This window comes from Mixophyes fleayi, chromosome 2, assembly GCF_038048845.1.
Source record: "Mixophyes fleayi isolate aMixFle1 chromosome 2, aMixFle1.hap1, whole genome shotgun sequence".
In the NCBI taxonomy this organism is placed as follows: Eukaryota; Metazoa; Chordata; class Amphibia; order Anura; family Limnodynastidae; genus Mixophyes; species Mixophyes fleayi.
The window spans coordinates 284,830,422-284,850,105 of record NC_134403.1 but is presented as its reverse complement, the minus strand read 5'-3'; the positions used below and the strand labels follow the sequence as shown (position 1 = coordinate 284,850,105).

Sequence of the window (19,684 nt, the reverse complement as noted above, 5' to 3'; positions counted from 1 at the left end):
TAAATAGAGTTTTGCTAAAACATATCAGTTTCAGGTCAATTAACTTCTACTGTACACTGTTTCTCTTTTACTGGCTAAGCAATACAAGTATCAGACATTTTTCTGTAGACCAAAATGCACTGAAGCCTATGTATATTGATCACCCACTATGGCTTATGCATTGGAGATAATTTTAATTGTAACCATTGATCACCAAGTGCTATGTTAGACTGAGCAGTGGGAAGTGCTGGTATGTCATATCATTGTTCAACCTCTGGTACGTGATATTAGACAATCCACCCATTTTCAGGTGTACAATACAAACTTCAGTGTCAGATTCACACTCCTTTTTTTTTCTTTTTCAAAAAGGCAGGTGACTGGACTAAGTAGCTATCAATATTGCTCAATAAAAGGAAAAAAATGGACATATATATATATATTTTAGCAAAGAATTACTAAATGTATATAACCAAAAAATTATATATTTTTAAATGGATGCTATATGGGAAACCGTGAATTAAACAAATGTATTTTATCAAATACATTTTGAATTGGAGAGGCCAGACTACAAATAAATGACTCTGGATAGGAATGTGTAACTTGCTACTTATAATTATTATTACAAATGTATTATATTAATAATGTGATATACCTGGAGATATTATGCTATAATTATGTAAAAGTCAACATGAAATTTTCCAATTAATTTAATTCTAGATTTTAGATGAAGTAGAGAAGAGGAGGGTAATATCCCCAGCTCTGGTGTCTCCGTTCATGCGCAGTGTCATGGAGGCTCCATTTCCTGCACCTGGGAGAACAATAACTGTGAAGAGCTTCCTGCCTGGATCAGGAAATGAGGTATCTATGTCAGTTTATGTGGAATGTGGGATAATAGTCAGTCTTTAGTCTTATTGCTATGAATACAAAACAAGATGAGCCAATGGCGCTAAAGTCCACAATAAAAAGAGGATAACCAGAAGAAAAAAAATTCAAAAATCGGCAAACAGCCTTATGGTAAATGTCATTGTTTTGAAAGGTGAATCTCAATCCATACACTTCCATTCTTTTGTTCACCTCAAACTTTCGTATATGGTATCCTAAGTAAAAAAAATGATAATGAATCACAAAAAAAACAAAGAAAAATGAGGATTAATATTCGATACTTGCAAATAACACCCGGTGACAACACCCATGTGAAAACACGGTATACACATGCAATGGTAACTTTACACTAATGGAAAAAGTTGCAGATTAAGTTGTGTTTTGCACAATTTTTCTTATATCTTTCAAAACATAAATTAGAAGCAAAATAGTGTAATATCATAAAAGAACACTCCAAATCAGAATGAGATGTTGCCAAATTCACACTCGCATGCCTGAATCAGACAACCAGCCTTTAGATAATCTTTATAGAAATCTTCCTCCTCCTGTTTATGGCTTTTTGCAATCTTATGAAGGGAATATCCTCCAATTATGTACATGATGGGGAATAAAAACAGTAAAAATCCTCTTGTGTAGTATGTTAAAACAGAACTAATCTGAAAACCAGGGTTGTTACAATCCGCATCCAAGGTGGTTTGTTTGGGAGATATCCAGCCGGTGGAAATATTCCTAACAGTCCTAATCACCAACATGTTTCAATACATGAGTATGGGGAAATGGTTCCGTCACAGATTTATAAAGCCTGTTTAGATCAATGACGTGCAAAACCATTAAAACGAGCAGAAAATAAGTTTAAATCTACTTAAACACTGGTACCTCCCCGCTCCGCCACTTTCCCTCTCTCTTTCTCCCACTTCCCTGCTCTCTCTCCTCTCTCTATCTTTTGTATGTTCTGTATTGTATGTTCTTACATCCTGTGCATTTATTATTGGTTGATGGACTGCGATGCTCTCCAATGACATTACTCTTGTATTGTGTTCCATCAACTGTAGATTACACAAAAAAAAACCACTGCCATAAAATGTCATAAAATCATTCATAGAAATACATTTGCATGAAAAGAGGGATGTTTTTGCCACTTACATTTACATATCTTAGGGGTATCATTACAAAGTAAAAATATATAGGTATAGATGTATATAGATGGTTCCAATGGAGAAAAGATGTAAATGTATGTCGATCATGAGTCTGATCACATGATATACTACAATTTTAGTATATGTCAACAATCCGTAAAAGCTGAAAGAGCACTAAAATAAAACAATATAAGGATAAACTGATCTCATCCTCCCTCATTAATTGTGTGATTGGTGATTGCAGTGTATCCATGTCTCTTGAATGAATATAAATATATATATTATATATATATATATATATATATATATATATATATATATATATATATGCTTTATTTATATCATGTTATCTACTTCGTTAGGTCTAAACATTGCTAAGTTGAAGTAAGACAGCAGATTTCCTGTATAACACAGTAAATTGATATTTTTAACGATTACTCTTCTCTCCTCTCCAGGTCATTGAGCTTTGCAGGCCGATGGACTCCCGCTTGGAACATGTAGACTTTGACTGCTTATTTAGCTGCCTCAGTGTTCCTCACCTCATCAAGGTTTTTGCCTCACTTCTGCTGGAGAGACGGGTCATCTTTGTTGCTGACAATCTTAGGTGAGTAAGCCATTTCTTATTGTCTATTTTTAGAATAAATATGATGCTTATATTTGTGGTGGGCCTCTGAGTCATGAGTTTGTTGAGCACATTTACTACACTGTTTTGCCCATCTGCTTTCAATAACGTTCAATTGTACACAACTAAAAATACCCATGAGTCACTTGAGGATATCCTCTAACTACAGAGAAACATAATACATAATGTTTACACTGTCAGCAACAATTCTAATCTACTGCCTGTTACTTTATTACTACTACTATTATTATTATCTGTTATTTACAAGGTAACACAAAAGGTCCGCAGAGCTCTGTGCATGACATTGACAGTAGTATACAATAAATAGATAATACATTACATTATTAACATAATTATGCAAAGACCAGACATTTACTTATTCACAGATTACACACAGATAACATGGTAATGCAGATAAAGTTATTTACAGGACAGATAATAATAGTGATGATAGTGTCCAACATGAAGTAGGCCTGAGATAAAGAAAACAGGGCTATGGGAAGCAGGCCTAGAGGTACAGAGGGTGATGCAATATCAGAAGGAGAACATGAGGACAGAGGGCCCAGCTTGTGAGAGGTCGGATAGGCTTCAATAAAGAAATTAGTTTCACACTTAAAGGCTTGGAGAGTAGAGGCTAACCTGGTAGAGCATGAAAGGTCATTCCATAGGTCTGGAGCAGCCTGGGAGAAGTCCTGGGGAAGGAGTGGGAAAAGGTAATCCGTGTCGTAGTGAGGTGGTGGTTGTTGGCAGAAACCAGGGGGCCGGAGGAGTGTGGGTTATAACAATAACTCCTCTGAATTGGTTAGCAAGGAATTTTCTATTGCTACTAATAACATTCATATATCTGTATTACCTTGACACAGGATATTTTCCATTAGATTTACGTTTGTTATGTAGCCGAGTGCACGTTGTTGTTCATCAGTCATTTTCAACTATATCAGTCATTTTCAAAGAGTCTGATTTCATCCTTCAATAGGGCATAGACAGGAAATATGCTGTGCATAGGATTATAAACCCTTTATGGTCACAACATTATTTATAAATGCCTTCAATTCCTATAAGCTTCCGATTGTTTAGATATGTTTTGGAATGTTGTTTGTAGCTCGTCCATGTAAGCCAGTTTGTATTTTAGTTTCAGTTGTCAATTAATTTTCAGCTTAGTCCTCTTTTTAAAGAGAATGTGAATACATACCAGATGCAGTGTATTACTAAGCTTAATAATGTACATAATAATACTTGGAGTGTTTATACTTAACTAAATATGTCCACTGAACTCTTTCAATCCTCTGCTGCAAGTTTCCATGTTAGGAGGGGTGTTCTTCTCTAACAGACCAGGGGGTATATTTACTAAACTGCAGGTTTGAAGAAGTGGAGTTGTTGCCTATAGCAACCAATCAGATTCTAGCTGTCATTTATTTAGTACATTCTACAAAATGACAGCTAGGATCTGATTGGTTGATATAGGCAACATCTCCACTTCTTCAAACCCGCAGTTTAGTAAATATACCCCGAGGTGTAGTTTGATTGACAGATTTATAGACTGGATTGCAATGTGTGGATTGGATGATTTACACAAGGCCAGTGATGCCACAATAACTCAAATGCCTGCAGTATGAGCTTTTTGACCTCTATTCCAATTCTAAAATAAATTACTCTGTGGTTATATAACATTGTTATATCTTTAGTTGTCATGTTCCTCACAAATGGAAAAAACTGTTACAGAATTCTAATATCACTAACTGGACTGGGAAAAGCAGAATAGCCTCTTGCCCTGTCGTTCCATATCCTCCTAATCAAGAACTGTGTTTTACAGTAACTTTAAATTTGGAGTATATAGAAAGACTGAGCAGGAGACTGTGTTCTAAAATCTTTTTAGAAGCTTGTAGTCTCCTGGTATTGCACTGAAACTCTCATTTGTTTTATGTTCGAAAATAACCATTGTAATGTTCTATCTTTCTTTTCTCTCTAGCACCCTGTCTAAGTGTGCTCATGCGGTGCTCGCCGTGCTTTATCCTTTCACCTGGCAGCACACCTACATCCCTGTCCTTCCGGCTTCCATGATTGACATTGTCTGCTCTCCCACTCCATTCCTTATCGGCATCTTGTCATGTTCCTTACCTCTGCTAAGTGACCTTCCCATTGAAGAGGTGAGTCTGCTGACTTATTTCATTGGAGGGTTAGAAAGTAGTTATCAATAAACTCATGCTGCTTGTATTATTATATACAATAGTCATAAAAAAAATCTGTAACATTCTGTAAATAGCATTGCTTTTATCCTCTGCAAATGGAGCAATACATAAAGCAGAAAATAAAAGTGTAAAAGGCAGATAAAATAATTTAAATAGTTTTCTGTTTCATCATGGTCCATCATAAACATGGTAGCTATAGCCATTATATTGAAGTTAATTTGCTTGCAAGAGAATACTTACATTCTTATTTTACTACATGACATTCAGTAGAAATTGCACAGAATGAAAACAGGATCTATATTGTCATAATAATACTTTAGTAAGTAATATTATTGATGTCAAACAAGGAGGATGACCAGTGGCTTGTTCTCTGTTCTCCGGAACGGTCTTGCCAGTATTAAAGTTATAGCCAGAAAACACACATTTTGCTTCAAACTAAACTCTGCCACGGCTGTTATGTAGTAAGTTCTGTGGTACTTTCTGGAGTATCCGCAAATCCACAATTCCAGGCACAAATTGATTATATGGTGTTATTTCCAAAGACTGGGAAGTGGATGGGCTCTTTCAAGTGTGCTTACCAAACAATTGGGTGGTCTTGTGCAAATAAGAAAAAAGCCGTTTGGGCCGCAGTTCTTGTTGTTGATTCTCTGACTGGACCATGAATGATTAAGTATGCAATGTGTTGGATTGCAAAAAAAAGATAATATAGGTCATAATCTCAGCAGTGTACACTGACTGAACCATGAATGATTAAATATAAAATATATTGTTGCGACAAATATTACTTTGTTCTCATTGTTACTTGATTACTGATTCTAATGGTGCACTTCATTGTGTTTATGGACCATCCAAACATTTGCACAATAGTTAAGATAATCTTTCAGTGTATGGAATTAATTTCTTTCACGTTGTTTTTCTCTTCTAGGTATTAATTGTTGATCTATGTGCAAACAAGTTTCTTCAGCAGGTGAGAATTTTTAGATCTTTATAGAGACCCACCCGATTCTCTGATATATATTTATTAATGTTATTTATATGAACGGATGTGAACAATGCAATTTATTTGCAATTCTTTAGATTGTTGAGGGCTCTGAGAAATGAGCATTTTGTGGTTTTATTCTTACATCTATAAGGGACATCCATCTAGTTAGGAAATATGAAGGCAGCTGTGATAATTGTAAAACAGACGATCAGTCTGTTGATGTTACTTATAATGATAGTCTAGGTGTATCCTTTTCTACACCAGACCATTATGTACATATAGGTCATCTTCTTTTACAGAACTCAGGAGGATACAAGTCCCTGCCCTGTGATTACATATAAAGCCCTTTGTACCAGTTGCAAAACAGACAGCTCAATCTGGTCTCCTGGGCAGTCCGCCAAGATTAGGGAGTTCACTAGACATACCACCTGGCCTAATTCGAAACTCCTCCACCCACCAGTACAGCACCGAGTGCACAATCACGTTTTCTTTCTTCCCTGGCCTCAACCTGCCCATCTGAAGATTATAATTTGGACACTTGGTTTCCACCTAACTGACATACTGAAAAAATATAAGTGTGTGTGCGCACAAATGATTCATCAAGGAATACAAACTTACTGAATAAGAGCACGTGAGTTTGTGGCATATCATAATAAGCCATGGAAAGAAAGTGTTATTAATAGTGTGTGAACACATTTAATGTAGTGTTCCAAAATGTTCGATATTACACAAGCGCCAGTAACAAATACACAAATGCACGCAGGTGTTTTATATTTGTAACTTACTCTCTTTTTCTTTCTTCGCAGATATCAGATGAAGATGACATTCTACCTCACAAGCTCCAGGCTGCCCTGTGCCAGATCTTGGAGCAGAGGAATGACATCTTGTACCATGAGCAGCATTTCACAGAAGGTGAGTAAGAACCTCTTATGAGGCCTAGTCGAGGGATGTCAGTGTACAAATTTTGTTCTAAAAACAACATAGCTGTAAACATACTTCAAGGCCAGTGACTGAGCCAGTTTGAGTAGTTCGCCTATAGTAAAGTAGTCCCGCGTTAGCTAGTCGAATGTAGAAAACTGTCCTAAGAAACAGATGCCCAAATAAGGATACTATCAAAGAAATGTTTATTTTAACTCTTAACTGTACCTCACTATGTATTAACATTCCAGTGCATAAATATAATGTATACAGCAGTCGAAGTGGGGGGCGTACAGTGGTCTGCCACTTCTTCTACTGCCTTCATTGTAAAATTATCAAATTCCATTCACTTACAAACCCATATATACATCTCATTAAATTTAATTACTGTACAATTGATGTATAATAAGTTATAAGTTCTTCTCAGAAACATGTAGCCCGTGTCTATCTTTCAGAAGTTACTCAGATCCTGCATTCAATCACATGACAATGTAAATGAATTTTAGTCTTATTCCCACACAAACTATTATACAAACATATGATACATTATTTCATTCCCTCTCCAGAAGATGTCACTCTGAATTCTCTGGTATCAGAATCCTTTGTGTGGTTCTTTGTGGAGATTGTTGGACATTACTCTCTGCACATGTATGTGAATGAGAAGGGCGAGCGGGTTTTCCAGAGAGAGCCCTTCCGCAAGTCGCACACTTCCAGGAGTGTACGCCAATTCCTTGACATCTTTATGGAGACTCAGATGTTTGCAGGATTTACACAGGACAGAGAACTGAGGAAAAGTGTGGTCAGAGGTAAGAGAAATGCCTGTGGCCTATTACTATACTCCTAGTATCCAGGGTAAATGGTCCTAATAACCCACTCAACGTAGTAGACAAGGCTAGAGCCAAAGTTCAGATGGTAAGGAGGACACTTGATTTTGAGCTTTTCAATAAATGGGGTCTGAGTCATTAAGGAAAGTAAGGCAAAAAAAGGAGTAAATGTTCTCCTGGACAAACCATGTTGCAATGCAAGGGGTGTTTATTGTTTTATTATATAGTTTATTACTTTGCACATAAGTTAAATACTGGCTGTTTTTTTTCATCTAGCACAAAAATACTTGATAGCTTTATTTTCACCCTGAAATTTAAAGTTGATCTAGGACAAACCTTACCCAAACTATAAATCTGTCCCTACATTTAAATTTACCTCCCCCCCAGTGCGACATGGTTTTACCCAGGTGCAAAGTTACTTATTTTTTATCCTTTGCTCTCCTTAATGACTCAGGCCAATAAAGTGTAATTTGTTATGGCACTACCAATGTAGTGATAATTATTTGGACTATTCCTGATTATGAAGGGATCTACATTAAATTCAGTTGGAGACATTTTATGAATATTGTTGTGGGACTGTAACTCATAACAACCAATTAGATTCTGTCTAAGAATTATTAGTAAATTTTACTTAATGAAAGTCATTATTAATACACTTCCTTTGTGCAGTTAACTATGTCCCCTTTTTTTATATTGTCCAATAATGTAAATGTTTGACATGACTAGTAGTTTTTGATTACTGAAAAATAATTGGGAATATTTACTTTCTGATCCTTCCTATGGAAGACAATAAGATATGTAATTAATTATAATAATATTTTTAATTCAGGACTTTTTGAGGTTCGAGCCTGTGAATATCTGAAGACTCTTCCTGAGACGGAGCCCAGCGGAGTCAACAAATTTTTGAAAGGCTTAAGTATGTTCCAATCCAACACTATATCTTTGCTCCTATATTCATTTTTTTTTATAAATTTGCAACCTCAGGGCGATGTTGCACGTGTGCCTTAAATGCTACAATTGAAGTGCAGCGTCTAATTAATCCAAATTTAAATAATTCATTTATATCAGTAATATGCAAAAGATGTTAAACAGTGCATTAACCACTTCATCAGTTTTTAAAACACTTACAACAGCACATTGGACAAGTGTTTAAAGCACTTTATTAAATATGCACTCCAATTGAAATTCATCATAATTCAACAGAGTGTATTGAGTGCTCATTACAAGTTAGGAGCTGTAAACGCGCTGTGCTTTTGCAGCTGCTATAAAAATTCTCTAAAATTAGGCATGCACCACTACCCTTATATTTCACTTTCTAATTGTCAATGTAAATATTAATGAATGATTGTATAATATTTTTTGTAGGACTTCACCCAGTTTATATGATGCTAATTAGATTTCTTGTAAATGGTCACCATTCTGACATTGTTTGTCATATTTTTATCCTTTTTCTCTTCCTAGGGATCCTCTTTTTTGTTAAAGTATAATCCTCTAAATACAGTATTTTTGGGGCATAGCTTAGTGAAAAGAAATATGTTTGATGTCATAAGAGCATATTCATCTACTTTTAACAGGCTCCCTCCGGGAGATCACTGAAGAGGGGTGTGAAGGGAGGGTGGAAGGGGGCAGGGCTTTGAGATTTGCGCCTCTTTGGCCCCGCCCCCCAGTGATGTATGCCTGTTTGGGGTCTGTGGTAAAAAGACCCAAAGCAGGCATTATGTCACTGGGGGCGGAGCCAAAATGACGCGAATCACATCATATTTCTAAATATCCCAAAATAGAGGATATGATTTAGTAAGCAAATAGTTTTTTGTTTTTTTTTTTACTTGTTGTTTGCTTAAGTGATTGGCTCTGTTTTAAGGCTTGGTATCTTAAATTATATTGTTGTTAATAAATCTTCAATTTAAGGATGGTATCTGCTTTGAAGTTGCACTCCCAGTTAGCTGGGGGTGCTGGTGTAGCTTGTTTACCATTGCAAAATGGAGCGTAAAAGATTGTGTAGCTGCATGAACCAATAGGAACTTCCTATAGGTCTATACAGCCACAAACCCTTCTGCAGTGTCACATGACGGAGCCCCCTGGGCTCTGGTGAGAAACAGCGATGGACAGAGTGATTTATTTTTTCCTACTCTTCCCCGAATTGCAGTTTTACATTTGGGCCAAGAGTGTATGAAACAAGAGGCATCAGCCTGTTTGAGCGGACTTTTACACTAAAAGTGTAAAACATACAAAAAAAAGTTCTGGGGTAAACGCACTGTATTGTATCAATGTCTGAATTAAAAAAAAGCATAATTTGTACAGAATTTAATTATTGTCTATTGCTTCCAGGTAGTAAAATTAAGTTTCTTCAAAAGAAATGATCCACTTGAAGAACTTACGGATTTGTTGGTCTGTGTTACATATGGATTTACCACTGTTGGAATCACCCAGACTTGAGTCACAATTTCTTACCTGGATGGCTCATTTTACAGGAAGATTAAAAGAACTCTCATTTATCTTCCTCTGACTTTTCCTGGAATGTAGGAAGATTGATGAAATAGTGAACGGACCATTTTAGTCAGTAGATAATGGTTGGAGTCTATCAAATTCTCGTTCATAACACAGAGCAAGTGGATAGATGATCCTGGTCAATTTTGAACATTTTGAGAAGGCAGCATGTGCTTGGAGTATTAATTCTCGGAAAGTGCTACATTTGGGACTTCCATCCAGTACTAAAAATATTGACTGGAGTTTCTTCCTTCAAGACTTTTAATCCTGGACCTAGTTGGATTGTAGATTTTACTTTGATATTGCTGTCAGACATACTGGGAAAAATGGAAGCACGTATCTCATGTGAACAGATGACCACATTTGAGAACTCTGGCAACACAAGATTACCAATGCTGAATCTGCAGATATCGGTGATCAATAAAACAGATGGGACATCACCAGGAGTCGTTCATAGTGTTATCTTAAGGAGCAAGACAGATGGGCCTAATAATATAGGTTCACTGCAAGTTTAAGAAATTCCAAACAGAAGAAATTAAATGAAAGCACTTCATCATTATATAATTTATATGTAAATAGCAGACTAAGTAGAACTTGATTTCATACAATATTACAGTATACATATTTTATATATTGAACTGGAATATCATGGTTTGATGTTGCTGTGTTACAATCAAATTCAATTAGCTGAGAGATTCAGTAGTAGTCTCACGTGATGTTTCAGTAATGATCTTTGCTAATTTTTGCCTGAGTAAACATGAGCGATTTTATCATTACTGTACCTGCTACAATATGCACAGAAACAAAACACGTGCGGTACTACTACACCTTGTGACTAACGGAAATTTTTCCCCTTAGAATTGATATGTCCAAACCAGGCGTCACTTACCACTGTGAAATGTATCATAATGTGCAATGGTCTGTAAATAGTAATGTACATTATACTGTATAACTTGAGTGGGACAATGCTGTTTGGAATCTTGATTACATGCATATACAATGCAAAGGTCACAACTGCCTTCAGGTCATTCTGTAAAAGTTATAAACTCTAGAAATGCACTTTATATAGCATTTTACATATATACATACAATGTACGTGCCTTTCATAAGTGCCACTTGTGCATCATAGCTAGGTTGTCCACTACAGAAATGTTACTATATACTATGTCCTAAAGAAATTTAGAATATTTGATACAAATTTCATTATGACACGATTTAACGGATTTTAAAAATCGTATTGGCAAAACTGCAGATGGTTCGTTATTTCTGCACATCGTGTCTGGTTCCATTTAAAGGAGAACTCCAATGTGATTAAAGTTTTTTGCTCAAAACCATCCACCATCCTCCTGCCACAGTCACTGATCCATTTTACAATGGTAAACAAGCTGCTTTCTGAAAACCTGCTTACACACTGAGGCCTATAGCGTACATTGAGCAGGTATATCCTGGTGGTGAAAATCTTGGGGAAAGGACACCTACAATTTTACTATATGGGGGAAGGATGTTTATGCAAAAACATAACAGTTCTCGTGTAATTAAAGTAAAAATGTTTATTCAATTTGATTTAGTTCAAAAGAGCTGATCCATCTGTACTACAAGTTTTATATGATAAAAGTATATAAGACTCACATTCTCCAATCATAGTTCTAGATGAAGTCTGCACATATATACTGAACATTTTACATACACCGGATACAAGTTACTTAGAAGAATGGGTTCAATATAAGGTCATGAGTTCAATTCCCGACCATGGCCTTATATGTGAGGAGCTTGTATGTTCTCCCCGTGTTTGCGTGGGTTTCCTCCGGGTGCTCCAGTTTCCTCCCACACTCCAAAAACATACTGGTAGGTTAATTGGCTGCTAACAAATTGACCATAGTCTGTGTGTCTGTCTGTGTATGTTAGGGAATTTAGACAGTAAGCCCCAATGGGGCAAGGACAGATGTGAGTGAGTTCTCTGTACAGCGCTGCGGAATTAGTGGCGCTATATAAATAAATGGTGATGATGAATGTTGAATTTTTATATTGTTGAGCCAAGGGAAGGTGTGGCCACTATCAACCGTAAATTGCTAAATTTCATCTCCACTTTCACTGGTGTCATAATGCTCTGTCGCTGCTGCCTGTCTAGATGTGCACCATGGGCACCTGTCTAGAGAAGACTATGCTGACAGAAATTACAGCCAGAACTGGGTGATTCAGCAGGATCTCGGGTGGATAATGAAGTTCTGGTAAAACTCTGGGAAGTACATTAAAATTTTGTTATTTTGGGTTAAACTGGATTTGTTACCTATTATAGTGTCATGTACATATGTAAATGGTGTGACTTTTGGTTTGTGATTGGTGACTGTTTTCAGAAGACTATGGATTTGCGGTAGAATAGTTATTCATGGTTCCCGTATTTTACTCCTATGTGTACGTTACTCTCTAGCAAAACGCAACTGTGCAGTGACCAGTGGATTATTCACAATGACCAGCTAGCATATCATTATTTTACTATATTCAAAAGGATAAGTGACATTCACAAAATGTTTGAATCTACTAACTATTGTATTTTGACTAGAGATGCAATACAGTGTGAAATAACACCCCACTAACAACCTCTTCCCCATTACTATCTGGCGGCACCAATATGCACCAAGTGGCACCTAACCTCATGTATCAAGCTCCTATCTCCCTATAGGCTGTAATCTTGCAGGCAGAGCCCTCTAACCCATTTTAACACCCAGTCTAGTTTTTTTTTTTGTTTGTTTTTACTGTGTTTGTCCGTAATTGTAAAGCGCTATGGCGTATGCTGGCACTATATAAAAAAAAGTTAATAAATAAGTGCCGTGGGCACACCAGGAAATCCAGCCACTTCTGTTTAAATTGTATCCACACAAGATGTATTTTAGATCTATTAAGTTAAATTGACACTAACACTGCTATTTGATTGCAGAATATTACCATACATTGAAAGGTATACAAAAGCAGTATGTTGACTAAAAAATTAATTTGTACATAAACTGGTTTTACACCTTAAAAAGTGATAGATTACATACAAACACTTTCTGTACTGATCTCCTATTCAAAACTTCTTTGCTGTTTGGTTAGATTAATTAAACTGACCTGACCTTTATTAGTCAGTGACCAGCTTAACCCATTTATATTGCAGTGATGATCTTTGTCTGAATAACGTCTACTCTCTCATTCAGTTGTAATTTACCACATACGTATACATCTGAGGTAGCACAGTTCACATAATATTATCGTAGTTAGAACACTTGGCTCATATTGAGCTTGTATATTAATGTCAAATTATTATTACATGCTTTTGCATATCATTTTTGTAGATAATTATGTAATGCTTTAATAGGCCCTGTATATGTCATTGTTATGTTTTTATATTGGCACAAAACTACAAATAAAGTGTTACATGAAGTGTGTTTGAATTTTTGATTTTTACTATAGAAAGTTATAATGATGTGTAGAAAATAGAAGCTTTGTTATTTAGCCTGAGTACTTTACTGTAGATGGAGCTGTATGTTGGACATTTTTGTTTGCATCAAAGTATTTGGTATACAGGTTGCTTCCACGGAAGAAAGTGTCACCGGAGGCCCTCCCCTAGCAGGGGCTTGCTGCCGGCGGCTGCACATTATGTGCAGGTCCATTCAGCAGTGACAGGCAGGGCCAGCGTGCTGCCTGGCCGCTCTGATTGTGTTTTAAACACAACCAGAGCATCCGGGCAGCACACTGTCCCTGCCTGTCACTGCTGAACGGACCTGCACATAGTATGCAGCCGCCGGCAGCCTCAGATGTCAAAAAGGGGGCGGGGCCTTAATCGCCCCCCCACCCCCCCTACATCGCCCCGGGTAGCAGTATTCTCTAGATCCGCCCCTGGTCTGTGCTTGGATTACTAAACACTGACAGCATGAGTAATGTTGGCCTGCCTCTCTCTGAAACGGACACTGATCCTCCCGAAAATGGACTATCAACAGAATTCATTTAGCAAATCTCCCAGAGCTTCACTGATGGTCCCCCCTATCACTGATCTTGAGATAAGTATTGAGAAGTGGACTGTCCATGCAGTAAAGCTCACTGAAAGCCCCCCTCCTCAAACTAGGCCCAAGATGCACAGTAAGAATTTGTTATGCACTATGACCACAGTGCTTTTGTGCAGCTTCTTCTAGGTGTTGCAAACTGTTAAAATTAGAACTGTATAGCAGCACGCTGGTATGAACAGCACTACTGAGGGTGTAGATGTGAAGGGCCAGGGGACTGTCATGCCTATCTCCGTCCTTGTATCTCCTACTCACTTATCCTTAAGCACCTGCGGAAGGATGGCTTATTGTCTTTAGCCTTTACCATGGTAATGTGTCAAGATTAAAACCTTTCTACATTTTTCTTTCATGTTTTTTTTTTTTACTTTGGAGAAATCTATTCTCTGTGCTCCCAAAATGTTGTGCCCCCAAAAGCCTCATGCCCTAGGCTGCAGACTGTTGGATAATCAGCCCCTTGTATTGTATCTCCCACTGTAATTCAATAACCAATTAGGTCCAAGCCCCCGTGTTTGCATGGGTTTCCTCCGGGTGCTCTGGTTTCCGCTCACACTCCAAAAACATACTATTAGGTTAATTGGCTGCTATCAAAAAGTCTCTCTCCCTCTCCCTCTCCCTCTAGTAATCTCCAGTGGGGCAGGGACTGATGTGAATGAGTTCTCTGTACAGCGCTGCAGAATTTGTGGCGCTATATAAATGATGATGATGAAGTCCATTTGTTGCATACATCAGTCTGTCTGCTGTTTCTGAAAACCACATTGAGTACAGAAACCGTGCTTATCACAGTGATTTATTGACCACTAATTCTACAAGCACTTAAATTGCTTTCCCCTTTCTAGTCAATACAGCTCATAGTAAAAAATGACAGGTGGATATTACATTATTCTCCTTTCTAGCATTACCTGTACTCAACCACTACTACTAAAATACACATCATGCATTTAAGACCATGGAAAGTATTGCATTTTATAAACAACTATGCTCTGCTGCTTTTCAAATTCATCGATTCATAGACATTACAGTCTAAATTCTCTATCATGCAAAAATACCCTAGGGTCCATTTTTGTCAGAAGCCAATTAATCTACTTTGGATTTTGGGAGGAAACCCACACAAACCTGGGTAGAACATATAAACTCTACACATAGGGGACCCATTGCCCCAGTACTGTGAGGCAGGGATGCTAACCACTGTGCCACCATTCTGCCCTCGTTGGGCTGTGTTAATTCCTGGAGATGGTGTTGAATATTTTGGTTTGCATCATAGTCATTTCTATACAAAACTGAAGCTCCGGTTATAGTACATAGATAATTGCTGGGACAGAAAAAAGGCCAGATTGGTTAAAAACAGTTTTTATTATTTGAACAATACTTTGCTTGTGATTATTTATACACAAAGTTTATCTTGTTTTAATCATTTTGTGTGTGCTCAATGAACGTTCTTTTCAATAGCAGAAAACATTTTCTTCTTTCAGTACATAATAAGAAAAGAAGTAAATACTATTTAACAGGTACAATTAACTTATCCATTATTGCCATCTAGTGGCCATGAATCACTATATCTAAACTTTAAGTTTAGCAAATCAGTATTTCCAGGGAAATTTTAATATCATAATTTTCATAGTTGTTTCTTTGTAACGCTGGGTACACACTACTGTGTTTTCAGACGATTATGGAGCCAATCAGACGATAAATGACTGATTGGCCCGTTATCACAGTAGTGTATACCCTGGAACGATGAACGATTATTGTTCCAAAGCACATGAAATCGTTCGAGTTTTTCAAACTGAACCTAAAAATCTCGTTCAATGATGGAACAATGTTGTTCCAAATCTGCAGTGTGCATACACTCACCTCACGACTGTCTTTGTTCTGTCCTCGCAGCTACTTGTTCACGCCGTTTTGACACGTCCAGCCCCGTGGTAGAAAGAAATGCACCAATGAGCTGGTGGCAAGGGACAGGGTAACACTTTTCCCAGTAGTCTCTGCATGTGATTTGTATGCTATATGATCCAGTCGCACAGCAATCTTGGTTGGGGGTTCAGAGGGTTGTGAATTGTGTAAAGGGTGGTAATAGGTTAAGAGGGTGGTTGAGGAAAATTATAAGCTTGTCTGAAGAGGTGGGTTTTCAGAGAATGCTTGAAGGTTTGTAGTCCTATTGTGTAAGGGAGGGAATTCCACAGAGTGGGTGCAGCTCGAAAAAAGTCCTGGGAGAGAAATGGGAGAGTGGAAGAGAGACGCATATCTTGTGCAGAACGAGGTGTCGAGTTGGGAGATATTTCAAGTGAGGTGCAGTATGTTGGTGCAGTTTTGTTGATGGCCTTGTATGTTAGTAGAAGCACTTATATATTGGATCCATTAAAAAACAGGCAACCAGTGTAGAGACTGACAGAGAGGTTGAGCAGAGGAAAAACAATTTGCAAGGAAAATCAATCTAGCTGCTGCATCCAAAATAGATTGTAGGGGAGTCTGTTTCGGGGAAGACCAGTAAGGAGGGAATTGCAATAGTCAATGCGGGAGATGAGTGAATGCATTAGAGTTTTATCAGTGACTTGTGTAAGATATATGCATGTTCTGGAAATGTTTTTTAAATTTATGTAACATGGTTTAAATATAGAGTAAATGTGGGGAACAAAGGATAGTTGTGAGTCAAGAATCCCACCTAGGCAGCGAGTTTGCAGGGTGGGATTTTTGGCCATGTTATAAACAGAAATGGAAATGTTAGGTAGGTAACTTCTGTTGGTGGATGGGAATATTGTTAAATCTGTTTATAATTATAAACATAATGAAAGAGTTTATAACTAATGCAAAGTTCTTATTAGGCTTGTATTTTTGCCATAGATGGAACAACTATCTAAGTGTATATTGCCATTTCAGACACACATTTTGCTAACAGGATCGTAATATCAAGTATACAACCAGGTAATCTTCATAGCCAAACATTAGCAGTAGATTAGGTCATACTAAGGAGCTCAATAACTTTCAGTGTGGCACTGTCATAGGATTGCCAACTTTCCAACTAGTCAGTTTGTCAAATTTCTTCCCCGCTAGAGCTGCTCCGGTTAACTGTAAGTGCTATTATTGTGAAGTGGAAATGTCTAGGAGCAACAACACTGGAAGCGAGAGCACAAGCACTGTGCTTTGGGGACTTCATGAATTCGGTTTCCATGGCCAAGCAGCTGCACACAAGCCTCAAACCATAATGTGCAGTGCCAAACGTCGACTGGAGTGGTGTAAGGTGCATTGCCATTGGACTCTAGATTAGTGGAAATTAGTGACGAATCACACTTTAACATTGGGCAGTCTGACAAAGGAATCTGGATTTGGCAGATGCCAGGAGAACTTTTCCTACCCGAAGATGTACTGCTAACTGTAAAATTTGGGGGAGGAGGAATATTGGTCTGGGGCTGTTTGTCACGGTTTGGCCTGGGCCCTTTAGTTTCAGTGAAGGGAAGTCTTATTAATGTAGCATACAATAACATTCTAGAAAAACTGTTTGCCTCCAACTCTGTGGCAATAGTTTAGGGAAGGCCCCTTCCTGTTTCAGCAGGACAATGCCCCCGTGTACAAAGCGAGGTCCGTCGCTGACTGAGAGCCAAGCTTTATTGCCTAACAGCAGTGGCCAACCTCTGAAAATGGTCTTGTGGATGAATGGATGCAAACCCCCCAAAACCCACGTTCCAAAATCTAGTGAATAGTGAAAAGCCTTTCCAGAAGAATGGAGGCAGTTATAGAAGCAAAGGGGGAACAATTTTCTAAATGTTTTCTTTTAAAGTGGCTTGCATCAATGGCCTCAGATAACATGCTGATTCTTGAGTCATATGCTCCTGGCCACAAAATCCTAATACCCCAATAAATGTGATCCTGCACTTGAACTATTTAAGGCAAAGTAGCAAATGAGAAAAGAGGCAAGGATGTGTCCTGAGGTCACAATTGACAGAGCAAAGCTGCTGCTCTTTTATGATTTGACTCCTACAACCTTACTTAAAAAGAGAGAGATAGAGGTTATAGCGCAAGACCTACATGAAACCAAACAAAAGTATAGGTAATGCCAGTGGTTGAAGTGGAAGTTTAGAAATGGCAGTATGAAAAATATAATGGGAATGTTAGTGAATGGAATTTGATAGTTTTACAATAAAGGCAGTAGGAGAAGTAGCGGTATGGCATACAAGCATACATAACCTCACTTCGACCACTGGGTGGAGCTTCTCCTTCTCCCTCCAAGTTCAATCCAAGGGCAAAGTGATATCAACTAGTTCCCCAGAGGAGACCCTCATCATGCTCAAGAAGATGAATATCCATGGCCCTTTATCTAAAAAAGGTGTTGGTGGGATCCTTCAACCTAAGAAGCCCGTAAACGTGTCTGGCAATCAACCTCTTCTAAATCCAAAACTTTTGTAAACGTGGGAGCTCTCACTGGTCTCCAAGTCTTTGGCTCAAATACCCATATTGGTTATCTTGGTTTATCCAACTAGAGGAACTATAACAGTCAATGTTTTCCATTTTTTCGATATTTGTTTACTCCTACGTTTGTATGCAGCTACCAATTGCTGTTTCCTGTAGAGATGGGCTGGCTCGGTTCCCCGAGATCAGAACCCACCCGAACTTCGCCTATCCGAGTACCGAGCCAAGCTCTCCCGCCCATTCGGATTCAAAATCGAGGCAAAATGCCATTGTGACGTAGTCGGATCTCTGGGCTCAATTCTCGCCATATTTGAAATGCATAAATACCCGCCTCCACAGCAATCCATCGCCATTTGACAGAGGGAGAGAGCAGGGTTAGGTCACAGGTTGTATTAAAACAGGGACAGAGCAATAATTGTATACTTTATTTTTTCAATTTTTATTGAAATTCTGCTAGCAATTCTGTTAGAGGAGGCTTTTTTTTCAATATTTTGCACTACAAGTGCTTTGGGGTATCCCATATTCCCCAGTGAGATACAATATTTTTTCTGGCTGCCAAAAGTCATATTTATCAGCAGTATCTATACAATATTTTGTACTACAAGTTCTTTGGGCTCATTAAAATGGATTCAAAGCAGTCCACATATGAGCAGAATCAGCAAGCAGGTACTGGCACCAGTCCTGATGGTAGTGTTCCCAGTATGTCATCTGGTAAAACCTATGTAAAATTACATAGTTTTTTTAAATCAGGGAAAAAAAACACCCACCAAAATTTTTTTTACCGTGTTGAAGCGAAAAAGAAGTGTGAGGAAAAGTTAACTGCTGATAAAAAAACAAAAATTGCCAACATGCCATTCTACACACGCAGTGGCAAAGAAAGAATGAGGCCTTCGCCTTTCTCTATTAGTGGCAGATCAAAAAATTATACTGAGCCTTCTTCTTGTACGGTCACTCGTGACCAAGCAAGACCAAGTAATTTGGAGTCTAAAAGTGGTGCACAGCGATTGTTACGCGTGAAAGCCGAGCTGCAAGAAAAAAGTAAGGCATTAGAGGATAATGTATGCTCTGAATCATAAATGACACCATTCCCTGTGGAGAGTCAGTGGTATGTCTAATCGTGAACATTCTGTTTGTGTACCCATAAAGAAAGGGCCCTTTCAGCAGTTCTGCTGATGTGTGCCTGAGCAGCCCGAGTGTAGCCGTTGATACACAAATTGAGGATGCCACTTT

The 19,684-nt window shown here is 38.0% G+C and overlaps 1 protein-coding gene across 2 annotated transcripts in view; it reads left to right on the top strand.

The window, feature by feature from the left end:
* DENND2C (DENN domain containing 2C) overlaps positions 1–11,183 on the top strand; it is a 43,132-nt gene extending 31,949 nt beyond the window's left edge. Inside the window, exons 12-19 of one of the 2 annotated variants that reach the window (XM_075196297.1) lie at positions 697–837; positions 2,453–2,601; positions 4,589–4,766; positions 5,734–5,775; positions 6,597–6,702; positions 7,278–7,514; positions 8,362–8,448; positions 9,861–11,183. In XM_075196297.1, coding sequence (XP_075052398.1) covers positions 697–837; positions 2,453–2,601; positions 4,589–4,766; positions 5,734–5,775; positions 6,597–6,702; positions 7,278–7,514; positions 8,362–8,448; positions 9,861–9,892 — 972 coding nt within the window. In that variant the 3' untranslated portion in view covers positions 9,893–11,183. Of the gene's footprint in view, positions 1–696; positions 838–2,452; positions 2,602–4,588; positions 4,767–5,733; positions 5,776–6,596; positions 6,703–7,274; positions 7,515–8,361; positions 8,449–9,860 lie in introns of both variants that reach the window. The other variant, XM_075196296.1, reaches the window with a different exon arrangement.
* The last annotated feature ends 8,501 nt before the right edge of the window (positions 11,184–19,684 follow it).